Raw genomic sequence first — 13,481 nt, 5'->3', positions numbered from 1 at the left:
TGCCTACAGGCAGTTTTGTCCCATGTTTTCAGGGTACTCTTTTTAATTAAGGTGAACTACTTGTCATTGGTTATCTGGCAAGTACTTGATCTTGTGGCTCTTTTGATGAAGCTTTTCTTTTACTGGGTTTGTATTCCATGTACAGTGTCGTACACGTAACAGATAAATTTTGCAAAGTATTATAGTTTTGTCTTTTACTGATCCCAATGTGCTGTCCTATTTTACTGTCATTCTTGATAAATTATGGTTTTAAGCATGTGTTAGCATGTAGAATCTTTGTTGGTATGGTTAGCAACACAAATTTCTTGGTATTGAAAATGTCTTGATAAGTGTTGTTATTCCTGCTTACATGTTAGCCACAACCAAAAATGAGAAATTTGCTTGACAAAATATTTTCTTGATTTTAAGTAGGATACAATGTATTAGAATTTCTAATACTTTTGTGTTGATTCAAAACTTAATGAATGCAAAAATGCTATTTTCCCTCCCCAAACAAAGTCAAGCGATGTCATTTATTTTTTAAAAAATCTGTTTAAATACACTAGTGCTGAACAATCCACTTCCCAAGAAGGCAAGCTGGGTGCTCTGAAACCAGCACAGCTCATAAGGAACCAATTTCAGAGGGCCAGACCAAACCTAGGAAGAACATACAGTGAAAAAGAATCTCCAGTGGCACAAAATGTTGCTGCTCCAATTGAGGAAGAAGCAAATAAAGGAAAAAATCATCCTGTAGCAGAAGACTCTGAGGAAACACTTTCCTTAAAAGTGAGAATTCTGTCCAGATATTTCTGACTGTACTTTCTGATGCTTGTCTTTGCACCAGCTGTTTTTGAGACATCTTAATAAGCTGCTTTAAACCTATAAATTAATTCTGGACTAGTAAGAATTACATTCTTGTTTAATACTTGTGCCCTCACAAGAGGTTTTTTTTAAATAATGTATTAATGCCACATAATACGTGGTCTTCTGTTACCAAATTTAAAGACTTGTCCTGCTTGTCCTTTAAACTTAGAAAATTCGGTCATGTACATTGTAAATGTTTACCTGTAGCACATGCTCCTTTTGCTGGGTTTCTTCTGATTCCCTTGGTGGTTGCTTATGAAAGACTATTGATTCTAGTATATGTTTTGTTAAATATCTCCTTTAAAGGAACAAGGAGCAGTGATGTATGCCATAAACTGCTTGAAAGTTTTTAAGCAAAGTTTTGTCTCAAATTGATGACTGTATCATAACTTGCAATGCTTTATTTTACAGTTGATGTATTTTGTATTAATATATGTATTTTTTTCCAATTTTAAGGATGACATGGAAAGACTGTTGTTTGTGGGTAATTTGGCCAAGGATGACAGTCTGGACATGAATCCAAAAACTCTGTGTTCACAAACACTCTATTCCCCTAAAAAATCGCCGAATTGCCACAGGAAGGGAGAGCAACATCTAATTACACATCCTATAGGGAACATTCAAGATTCCACCGAAAGGTAAAACTCCCTGTTGACAAAACAAAATATTCTTTAAAAACCTGGTGTATTTTTCCACTCATTTCCATTCAACACTTGAAGTTTTGAAGTGCAGGCTCTGAGCTAGTTCTTAGATGCTACAAGCTGTGAAGATCACTAGGTGGCATTCTTATGCGATTTAAGAGTTTTTAGCAGATTTTTTCTTAAGGCAATTTTCCTTATAAGAAGGTATTTCACAGGTGAGAGTTTGAGCGAGTAGAGTTTCTGTCTGAATTTCTCACTAATACCCTATTAGGGTGCAGTGCACTACACATGTGGATCCTTGAAGACTGCAGTGCAACTTGCGCTTACTTATGAATGAGAACATTGGTGGGCTTGATGTCTTAGATGTATTCTCAGTCTCTTCAATTTTTTTTCAGGCAGAGAAATTCATGGAATTATGTGCAGTGACGTGATCCTTTAGAAGGGATGTTTTTTATATATGTGCCATATAAGGCAGATTGTACCATTCACAAACATTCATTTAACAATTCTGAGTTACATCTTTTGCTCAGTATTTACTGATATGGAGCAACCTTGAGTGAGTTCATTTTTCTGTTCTCTGAAATCATATCCCACAGTCTTTGTGCAAGGATTCACAAGACAAGGGATTTATTTTAGTCCTTTTTGCTTCTGTGATGGGGAGAATTTCAGAGAATCACAGAATGGCTGAGGTTGGCAGGGACCTCTGGAGGCCATATGCTCAAGCAGGTTGCCCAGGACCATGTCCAGATGGCTTTCGAAGATCCACAAGGAGGGAGACTCCACAGCATCTCCAGGCAGCCTGTGCTAGTGCTCAGGTACCCTCACAGTATGGAAGTATTCCCTGATGTTCAGAGGGAAACTTCTGTGTTTCAGTTTGTCCCGTTTGTCTCTTGTTCTGTGACTAGACACCACTGAAAAGAGACCGATTCTTGTCATCGTTGTGGCCATTTGCTGGGTTCTCTCCAGTACGTCCATGTCTCTCTTGCACTGGCAAGCCCAGAACTGGACTCAGCACTCCAGCTGTGGCCTCAACAGTACTGAGTGAGGGAAGGATCACCTCCCTCCAGCTGATAGCAATACTTCACCTAATGCAGCCAAAGATGCCACTGGCCTTCTTTGCAGGAAAGGCTCATAATTGGCTCATGCTTAACTTGGTGATCACCAGAACCCTGAGGTCCTTCCCTGCCAAGCTGCTTTCCAGCTGGGTGGGACCCCTGCCTGTACTGGCTGTCTCAGGTTGTTCCTCCCTAGGTGTAGAACTCAGCACTTCCCTTTACTGACCTTCATGTGAATCCTGTCAGCCCACTTCTGCAGTGTGTTCAGGTCTGTCTGGATGGCAGCATGAGCCTTTGATATATCAGGCACTCCTACCAGTTTTGTGTCATCTGCAGTTTTCCTGAGGGTAGGCTCTTCTGCATCATTCAGAGATGATAAGCTGGACTGGACCCTCTGTTGACCCCTGAGATCCAGTCTTAGTTACTGGCCTCCAATGAAACTGTGCTTCAGATCACTACATGCAGGGCCCAGCCATTCAGCCAGTTTTCAGAGCACCTCCTTGTCTGCTCATCCAGCCTGTAACTCACCAGCCTTTTTATGAGGATGTTAGGGAAGATAGTGTTGGAAGCCTTGCTGAAGTCATGGTAGACAGTATCATCTGTTGTTACCTCATTTTCCCAGGAACTGAGGTGAGGCAGACCAGCCTGTAGTTCCCTGGATCCTTTTTTTACCTTGCTTAAAAGTGTGTTTAAAAGCCCAATGTGTATGTCTTACTGATTTGAATGTGCTTGAGGAGATGTGAGAATTTTATCCTAATTAAAAGCAGTAGTACCTTGAACACTGGAATTCATGAAGATAATGTTCCTATAGTTGATTGATGTGGGGGGCCTATGGTAGTATAGCTGAAACTTTGCCTAACATTTTAATGATGTTTTCTTCCTGAAAGGTTTTTCCACAAGTAAACAGAAAGGTCCACTACTGCAGAAAAGCAAATTATATCATTTTTTCATTGTTTTTTATTCCCTTAGTCAAATTGAAATAAGTAAATAAAAATGTAGAACACTTAAATTCATTTCTGACTGATGTTCTAAATATTTGATAATGACACAATCTTGTAGAATATGTTTTATAATGCATGAGAAGTAACAGTTGAAAAATATTTTTTGTAGGTCTAGTGTTAATTTAAGTTGTGGAGAAGAAAGTAGACAGTGTGATACAAAACCTTTGCATGAAGCAAGGGAACCGCTCAGGAAGCCAAAGCCAAACCTAATGAGAGCTCATAGAAAAAGAGCTCATCCTGAAGAAAGTAGAAACAGAAGAGATGAGCACAATGTCAAGAGTAGAAATTCAGAAGAGTATTTATTGTTAGAAAAAACAGATGTATCAATGGTAAGTACTGATCATGTGTTTTGAAACAGTTTACACCTCAGCTCTTGTATTCTTAGAACTCATTGATGACAGAAATCCAGTATATGTCTATGAAAGGAGATGCTTTCAGTTTTGTAATTCACCATTGGAAATGATGCTGAATTAATGGACTTAAAATCTAAAAATTGTGGAAATATTTAATGTACAGTGTTGTCTTAAGTTTTGCAGTTTGTATACTAAAGTCTGCATTATCATAAATACTTGCTATACTGTTGTGAATAAATTTAATGTTATTCATTGAACAATATATATTAAGGCAGCTTTCTAATATCAAATGCCACCTAAAATCCATATTTGTATAGTAGTATGGAACAACTTTTAAGTTGATATGTAGGTGAACAACTTTCAGACTTTGTTCTGCTTGAATTCTCTGTAGTCCTGAGCTAGCCTAGATTGGTTCCTTTTCTGTTAAAAACTGCAGTGAATCAAGTTTATCTGGTGATTCTTGTTTTTGAGACAGATCACTAAAATCTCTCGTGTTTTAGCCAAGTACCCATCATTGGTGGAACTATGCTTACTAATGTGTTTTAAAAAATTATGCACTTTGAGCAGAATTGTGTACTGTTTTCAAGTTGTATTACATCCCAAGTAGCTGTTTCTGTGAGAATAGATACGTGTAGAAACTTTATGAAAGGAAACACTGTAAGTGAGCGAAGTTTTGGGTTCCTTGAAACTACAGTTCCTACAGAGGAAAAAGAAAGAGCCTTGATGTAATCCTGCTTAACAGAATATTGCTTAGGTTTTGGGGTATATTTCTGTGTGTGTTTGAATAACTTTTAAACTCCGTTCTGCAGTAGTTTTTTTCCCAGTTGGTTCCCAGGGCAGACAAAATATCTTTTCCTTCCCTCATGTTGTTCTCTAAAATTATTAAGTAGTTTCAGAAAACATGAAGTAATTCATCTTTCCAGTTGTTGAAGTTTTGCTGCTCATGTTAAGTTGAGCATGGACTTGGTATGTTATTTAGTACCAGTGGGAAATTCAGGTGTCATAGATAACACCATCTAATGACAATTCTGCTTTAAGGCATGAAACTAAAAAAAAAAAATAAAGACATCCTAAACTACCAGGTTACAACTGAGCATAGGTTCAAGACCCTCAAACTTTGTTTTTTAAATTTGCTGTTACCAAAACCAGTTTAAAAATATGTGGCAATTAATACGATAGCAACTGTCTCTTCTGTTCAGCAGAACTCTAGTAACATAGTGGAAGCAGCATCCTTCCCAGAGGCTACAGGAAAACATGATTTTATAGACTCTATTGAAGAAGCATCCTGTAAAAGAATCAGGCAGAATAGTAGATTCCAGTCTCCAGAGGTGTCATTGGAGAGTGAGAACCAAGTAGAAAAAGATGACTTTCAACTTTCTACTGCTCAGCAAAAAAATTCAGACAGCCTTACAAGGTAAAACAGCTATTTTTAGCTTGTAAGCTAAACTGATTGTTTTTGGTTTTAGACCTTGATTACTAGCCATAGTTTTGAAGTGTGTGAGAGAGAGAGAAAATGAGGAGGTAGGGTGAGGAAGAGAGATGGGGAGGAAGAGGGAGAGAACACGTGCAGGATGTCAGTACTTCTGTTTTCCATCTGAATCATATCAGATGCCTTTTTACCCTGTCTGCACACTCATTAAATGAAATAGCCAGCACTCCCACAAACCTACTCCAGGGTCCGCCTTGATCTCAACAGAAATGCCTGATTTTAAAGAGGATGACCCATCCTGGGGACAGGGGGACCGTGGGATTTGCTGAAACAAAAACTGTACTGAAAGTTCTGTCTGCTAGTATTTTGTTTCCTTTCCCCACCAGCTGACCATGGAAGCTGTTCTGGGGAGCGGGGGCGGGGGGCTGGGAATTTGGAAGTACTTTTGGTTCCTAAAGTGGTCACGTCCATCATTTTGAGGATGGAAACAGTAACTAGCTGATGCAAAAGATTGCTGTCTAAGAAGTAAGAGCAGACAATTAGTTATCATCTAACAGTTCTACTTTCTAGGCATTAGGTAACTAAAATTTCAGTTTGGGTTTCCTAGTGCAGTGTTAGCAACAGAGAACTAGAAAAGTTCCCATGATTATAAAAGCATGCAACTTCCAAGTCCCTGAAAAAGAAAATTGATTCATCTGTTTCTAATGAAAGAATTGTGTATCTTGTAAACTTCATTATGCAACTTTTCAGCGCTCTGGTAACTGCATAATAAACACTTAAAATCCACACTTTGTGCATACATGAAGCTTTGAATTTCAGATGAAATGGTATCTGAATGCCAATATGTGTTAGGAAGTAACTAGATTGTACTGTTGATTTCAGTGATCCTTTTCTATTCAGTGAGTTTGTTTTTATTTAAGGTGCTTTTTTTGGGAGGGGGACAGGAGGGGAGAAGTCTTAGACTTCATTATGTTTTAAACGTGCTCTTGTTCTGTGCTCTAGAAGGCAGTCTAGAAGGTCATCGAAACAGATAGTACTACCAAAGCATGGCTTGGAGCTAAGAACTGCTTCATCTCTTGCTTCTGAATGTGAGGCTGATTGCTGTGAGAAGGGGAATCAAAGACAAGAAGTTAAACAGAGTGTTACGAGAGGCAAAAGTACGAAAACTGCTCATAGAAAGAAACCTGGGAAAGAGCACAGAAGTTCAAAGATAACGTTGGTGACTCTCCGGGCTTCTCAAGAGGAGGAAGGGGAGGAGGCAGATGACTTTGAGCCTGATGATGAGGATGAATGTTTTGCACCAGAGGAAGTAAACAAAGCTCCAGTGTTTGTTCCTGTTGGTCTTCGATCTCCTGAACCTGTTCCTGTTCAGATAGAGGAAACCATGGAGGAGGTATGATGTAGCTGTGTTCTGTGTATGTACATTTGTTTTGATTGTTCAAACAGAAGCTTTTATTCTAATTATATTTGCTACTACCTGGTCGTTGTTTTATCCTAATTTAGTTTACTTCATTAAGAATGGTTTTGACAGGGCAGGGTTGTTTAGTTGACACAGGTACTTGGTTTTGAATGAACTACAAATTAATGTAATTTTATTATTTTTTGCCTGTCTCATGTTTTCTTGCCTATTTACAAATCTGTTTATCCAACCAGTTCCATTCATACTTCAGGTCGTCATCGCTGCTTCTTTTCTTTCACTCCAATTCTCCTTTTTGCTTACTACTACTAATCTTCTTCCCCTCTTCTTCTGTTGAAATCCTGTTTTTTTGCATCCTGAATTAATCACATTATTTCTTGGTGAGGGTGAAACAGCAAGAGAATTTAAAGCTCAGTCAAAACACTATGGGAAACTCTAGAATAATAATGGAGAGCAGAGGTGTTTCAGGGGAAGTTTTACTGAATCAAAGATTTCCCTTTTAATGATGTGCAATATATTAGGTTTGGGAATGGTCATCAAGTTATCTGGTTTAACACACAGGTGTCTTGAATACTAATACAGGATATGGTTAGATACCTGAGGACTCAGCTGTTTCCAGATTTAAATAGTTCAGTGGAAAATAGTAAAAGTGCAAGCTTTGCAAACTATGTAGATTAAACAGTGACTTTCATAAGAATTCCTCTGGCAGTACTGTAACCTCTCTGCCAAATTTCAAGTTCTTGTTTCTGAAACTGTCAAATGTCTGAGGTTCTCAGTATAAGTATAGTGTTAGAGAAGAGAAAAAAAAATACAGGTAAAATGATATGTACGTGTGTACATGTATATTCCCTAATCTTACATTAGGAAATCTTACATAGAAAAAGGGTAGAACTGATTTTCTTTTTCCTGAAACCTTAAAAACAGAAGAAGTAAGAAAACCAATAAAACCCGTTTGATTTTTGAGAGGTATCTCACTAGGTGTTCAATATCAGCTAAGTCTGTACTTTATATATAAAAAAAAGGCATTTGATGGATTTTCTTTTTGGGCTGATGAACTGAAATGTTTTCCAAAATATTTTTACAGCTGGATATATCTGTGAATATCCCAGATGTGCCAGTGGCTACAGATGTAGAAACTCTCTCTCATATATCTGTCCAGCCAGTGATCCAGAGGGAGGAAAAAGTGAACACCTCACCAACTGTAAGAACGTCTCGTTTGATTTCATTGTAGATACAAAGCTATGTGGCTACTGTCATAGAATAATATATAGAATCATAGTTGGAATCATAGAATCAGGTTGGAAGGGACCTCAAAGATCATCTAGTTCCAACCCACTGGTCATAGGCAGGGATGCTGCCCACTGGATCAGGTTCCCCAGGGCCTCATCCAACCTAGTCTTGAACACCTCCAGGGATGGGGCATCCACAGCCTCCCTGGGCAACCTGTTCCAGTGCCTCACCACCCTCTGAGTGAAGAATTTCCTCCTAACCTCTAATCTAAATCTCCCCTCTTTTAATTTCCCCCTTCTTTTAAACCATTCCCCCTTGTCCTGTCATTATCTGCCCAATAATGCTCCATCTTTTTTTTAAGTCCCCTTCAAGTACTGAAAAGTTGCAATGAGGTCACCCCAGAGCCTTCTCTTCTGTAGGCTGAACAGCCTCAGCTCTCTCAGCCTTCCTTTGTAGGAGAAGTGCTCCAGCCCCTTGATTATCTTTGTAGCCCTCCTCTGGACCCGCTCTACCAGGTCCACATCCTTCTTGTGCTGGGGGCTCCAGACCTGGATGCAGCACTCCAAGTGGGACCTTACAAGGGCAGAGTAGAGGGGGACAATCACCTCCCTTGACCTTCTGATAATGGAAAACTGTAAAATATTGTCGGTATTTAAAATACCATTTTAAAGCCAAGGTAACCTTTGGGCAGAGAATTAACCATTATATTAGATTAAAATTGCAGACTCATTTTATATCTTTTCTCTTTATATATCAGTGTCTTTATATCTTTATATCTTATTTATATCTTTGATGTGTTTTTCTTTTTGTTTAAGGAAGCAACCATAAATGAAAATCCAGAAGTGGACAAAGGTAGATATGAAATGAATTCGTTCATGTCTTCCCCATTAACTTGCTATTAATAAGCAGTTATTATTGCAGGAAGTTCATTTATTGTAGGAAAAATGCTCATGAAATACTGCATGCTTGGATATTTTGGAGGAGACTTAAACAATTTGCTTTCTGACTGTTCTTTATCAAGTAGATGAATGAAGCATTGCAAAGTTCTGTTTCTCAGGGTCAGAATGTGCATTTTCTATGTCCCATGTATGCTTTTCATGCTGCAGTTAGCTGTAGCTGGGAGAAGAGGAAACTTTAGAAATGCTTACTTACAACTTAACCTGGTGTGTGACCAAGTGATAAAAAAGTAGGTAGATTCATAGCTTTGCCATCACTACAGTCTCTGACTTTAATATCCTAGACTGTTAAACTAGTATAGTGAAAGAGTAACCACAGCCTTCCAGAAAAAAATATTCTTTCCATGTGAGATACATTACTCCTACAGAACTATTGTTTTTTAGAATAGCTTTCACTTTGAAATTTAAATACATTGTCAGTCTTTCTGAAGAGCAATTACAATTGAATGGGTTACCATCATAGTTGAAGAAGGGGAAGTCTGCTGTGCTCCTTTGATTTACTTCAGTACAATTGTTTTGGAGGATGGAAGTGCTTTGTTTTATATGACCAGTCAGTGATAGCTGAAGGGATGTATTCTGGATAGAGATTAGGAAACCAGGAGTTCAAACTGGGATATGGGTTAATGCTATAGGTTATGGATTTATGCAATTAAACTGGTTCCTTTTTCTTTTCCATTTGTGGTGGGTGGGTTGACCGGGGTTGGCCTAGCTGTGAAATGCACACCAAGCCACTCTGTCAATCCTCTTCCTCAACAGGACAGTGGGAGAAAATGGAAAAAGCGTATGGGTTGAGATTTAGACAGGGAGATCACTTAGCAAAACAAATTCCACTTTGGAAAAGATTATTTTATTGCCATCTAAAAGTGGAGTTGAGTGGTGAGAAGTAGAGAAAAAGACTAAAACACGTCATCTTGCCACACCCCACCATCCTACCCTTTCCCAGGCTCAGCATCATTCCTTCACTCCTGACTCGCCATTCCCTACCATAACTGGGAGAAGGTGACAGGAATTGTGGTCAGTTCTTAACACTTTGCCTATGCTGCGCCTTCCTCCTCACACATTTCCTCTGGTATGGGGTCCTTCCCATGGGTTACAGTCCTTCATGAACAGCTCCTAACACAGGATCCAGGATAAGCCTGTTCTACCATGTCCTCCATGGGCTACAGTTCCTTCAGGGAATATTGCTCAGGGAATATTGAATTTAGTGGGAATTGCCATCTGTCTATGAGTATCTGGATCTGTGAATGGCAACAATTTAAAAATGCATTCTGTGATGTACTGATGATAGTGTCAAATGCTTTTTGAATACATGTAAGTGAATTTCTGGTAAATACACTTGTGACTTTCAACCTGTGTGTGAACAACTTTGCAGGAATTAATGATGGAAGCACTGAAGCTGCCATGACTTTACTTGCAATGGGTGATCCAATGTTCCAGTTAAAAACAAGCACTGAAGGTATGATCTGATTTGACACAAAGCCTTCCTTGTGCTTTCCAGGCCCATGCTTCTTCTCCATGCTGCTGCATAGTAGGAGGTCAGGAGTCTTATGCATTTTGTTCTGCTGAATTGTAACACATGTAGTGAGACTAAGCAATGCAGCTTGGCTGGAAAAAGCAAGGTACCTTACTGGATACTACCAACTGCATCACTGTGCTAGAAAGACGTTTTGAGAGCTGTTTAAAGAAGGGCATGAATTTATCTATGTTGGTCACATAAATTGAACAAAAGAGAGGATCCAAGCTTAAATGAGCATAGGTGTCAGAGATCTTTCCAGGCCTTTAAATTGGAACATAGCTTCCTAAGTAGCTGTAACCTGAAATTATATTTTTAGTCTAGTTTTTGGTAGACTTTTATACAAAATTTGTTGTCAGCTTTCATTGGTTGAATATTAATTTGTGTCTTTTAAGTTATGCTCTTCTATTTTGTTTATTGTTCTAACCAGAATGGACACAGATGTTACCTGCTCAAGATGAATTGAACTTGGCCAATAGCCTTGTGACCCACGATTACTCTGAGCAAAAGAGGACTCCTAATCAGTACTTAGTTTCTTCAGCCACTTATACCAAGAATTTGGTCCCTTGTGACGATGGAAGTAACGTTAATGTGGAGGATCAAAGCACTGATGCAGGAACAGGTGTTGAAGAATATTTTGAGAAAAATGCTACCAGGTTAAATTAGTACCTTAATATTTTTATTTTTATTTTTATTTTTTGATTAAATTACTTTAGGAAGAGACCCTATAGCACTGCTTATGTTTGTGATGTAATATGGGAAATCCCTCTTGTATTTTTCTTATGATTTTTGAGATGTTGATATGTGATTTGGAGACTGTAGAACTTGTTCTTAGCTTCTGAAATTATGCTTATGTTGAGGAGGGAAGAATGTGAGAACTTCATTGGTATGGATTGCTGCTGATTACCAAGCCCGTTTTCCCAAAGTACTTCATGGCTAATCAGGCCAAGGCAAATTGCTTACGTGTCAGTGCTGCTCTGTGCTCTACATTTAGAGCAAATGGATGTCAAGGAACTATTTGATCTTACATCGTTGTGTTTTCTAGCTTTGTTAAAATATTTGCGAATGTTGAAATAGCTTGATGGAACAGCTTTTCAGAAAAATCTGGTAGTGAACATGTTCCTTTATTTGGAAGACTGTAACTTGTTGATTGCTTGAACAAACTATCAGATTATACCATTCTGAAAAATTATAACCAGAGATTTTGATTTTAAATTAGGTGGTTCTTATATTGTTAGCCAGAACTTAATTTCATATGATCAGTGTTACATTGCTGATCTCACATTTTTTCCATATTTCATTTATTTCTGTAGATAGAGAACATACTAGTTTGCAGTAAACTTGTGTGTTCCAATTCCCAGTGTAGCTGATCTTCATTTTTTTTTGTTCTGCCAAATAGCCTTCGTGCCTTCACTGACAGTTACAGTCTGTATTTCATCTGTTCATTTTGTCATCTATTACACCTTTCCTATCTCTTCACAACGATTTTTGCTGAAAATACTGATTTTATCATATAGTTCTTGATTTTTGACAGCTAGCAACGTTGATGGCATTTCTTTTTACCTGTAGTAACAGCTCTCTGCCAGTGGTGAATAGGAAGCTGAGAAGAGGCAGACTCCCGAAGCCTCAGCCAAACTTTGGAGTATTGAGGTCTAATGAAAACATACTTCAGAAGCAACTTAATACAAATGTAGTTGTGGAACAGTTGGACCAAGTTCAAAGTGGTAAGCCTGTTTCTTATCGTAGGGTTTTGAAACAGTTTCTTCTAATGGATTCATGTCTATAAAACAAAACTAGGCTGAAAGTATTTTTCACTTCCGTTCATGTTCACAGATTGTGCATCACTGCTGTAACAGCAGACTATCTGTTTATGGTACGGTTTTATACAACACCAAATAAAATGAAATCTCAGTAGCAATTACTGGTCTGGCAATGACAGAAATACTGTACAGTACTTTTTATTTTTTTTCTCTGTTATTACTGTCTTTCCCTTCCACTTAAGTCAGAAGGGGAGATATAAAGAATAGTTTTGGTATTCTTTAAGCAATTACAGAAAAATGATGGTGTGTGGGGTGTTCAAATTTTTAATTATATTCATACCACTGGCAAAAAAAAAAAAACCACCACACAAAATACTAAGGCAAGTTGATATATGTGTATATATATCATTGACATTAATTTTAACCCATGTATACAGACCAGCAGAATTTTTACTATGGTGTGTGCATAACTTGTGTGTGTATATACTTTATATACACACTAAAAGAATAGATTTATAGTGCAATTATATGTACACTTCTATGTTTTTAATAGACAAAAGCTTATATGTAAAAATAATATACGAGAAACCATGCAATTTTTCTGTGTATGTATACATATACACATGTATAAGTGTAAATATACATATATACAAGTATATGTATAAATATTTATAAAATAATATTTATATATCTTAGAGTCTACAGACCTGAGAAGTACTGCAGAAATGCAGGGGGTGGAACTAGAACTGCTCAGACCAACTGCAAGTGATTCTATAATTCTTCATAATTTTGCAACTAGTATGGAACTTGTCAAACAAGTGAACAAAACAGAGAGGTAAGAAGAAATCATCAGCTAGTATTTGATTTCATTTCTAGAGTCTTATAAAATAAGCAATTGAAGTGTATGTGTAGTACATCTGTGATGGAAATCATATGCTTACAGATAATGCACAGAAGCTTAGTTTGGCATTTTACTTCTAAGGCTTTTCTATGTTGTCTTGCAACTTCTGGAGGTGAAACATTAATTCGTGTTCACTGTTTCAGTATTTGGTAATTACTTTGCTAATTAATTGTCTCCAGAAAACTGTGTCTGAAAGGAAATGTTAAGCAGCTGATCAATTTGGAAATGTTAATAAGCTTGTAAGACTACATGCTTGGTCATGCCTTTAGTAGTAAAGTTTCAATTACTGGTGTTGGGCTTTTTGCTGAAATACTTTATGTAGACTTATTTAAAGATTATGCATTTTCCTTAGTAGAAGTATGTAATTTTCAAACAGGTGCTC

General features: G+C 37.7%; 1 protein-coding gene across 7 annotated transcripts in view; it reads left to right on the top strand.

The window, feature by feature from the left end:
• BDP1 (BDP1 general transcription factor IIIB subunit) overlaps window positions 1-13,481 on the top strand; it is a 55,775-nt gene that overhangs the window by 29,242 nt on the left and 13,052 nt on the right. For 5 of the 7 annotated variants that reach the window (XR_014576633.1, XM_083817265.1, XM_083817267.1 and 2 more), the window contains exons 24-34: window positions 546-765; window positions 1,300-1,481; window positions 3,650-3,869; window positions 5,093-5,307; window positions 6,325-6,715; window positions 7,824-7,940; window positions 8,785-8,821; window positions 10,298-10,381; window positions 10,869-11,094; window positions 12,008-12,162; window positions 12,895-13,033. Coding sequence is in view for 6 of the 7 variants with exons in the window: in XM_083817265.1 (XP_083673391.1) it covers window positions 546-765; window positions 1,300-1,481; window positions 3,650-3,869; window positions 5,093-5,307; window positions 6,325-6,715; window positions 7,824-7,940; window positions 8,785-8,821; window positions 10,298-10,381; window positions 10,869-11,094; window positions 12,008-12,162; window positions 12,895-13,033 (1,986 nt within the window). In the remaining variant the exon portion in view is untranslated. The remainder of the gene's footprint in view (window positions 1-545; window positions 766-1,299; window positions 1,482-3,649; window positions 3,870-5,092; window positions 5,308-6,324; window positions 6,716-7,823; window positions 7,941-8,784; window positions 8,822-10,297; window positions 10,382-10,868; window positions 11,095-12,007; window positions 12,163-12,894; window positions 13,034-13,481) is intronic. The other 2 variants (XM_083817266.1, XM_083817268.1) reach the window with 2 other exon arrangements.

Source organism: Anser anser (genome assembly GCF_964211835.1).
Source record: "Anser anser genome assembly, chromosome: Z".
NCBI lineage: Eukaryota > Metazoa > Chordata > Aves > Anseriformes > Anatidae > Anser > Anser anser.
The sequence above is the reverse complement of the archived record's forward strand: the minus strand, read 5'-3'. Positions and strand labels throughout refer to the sequence as shown.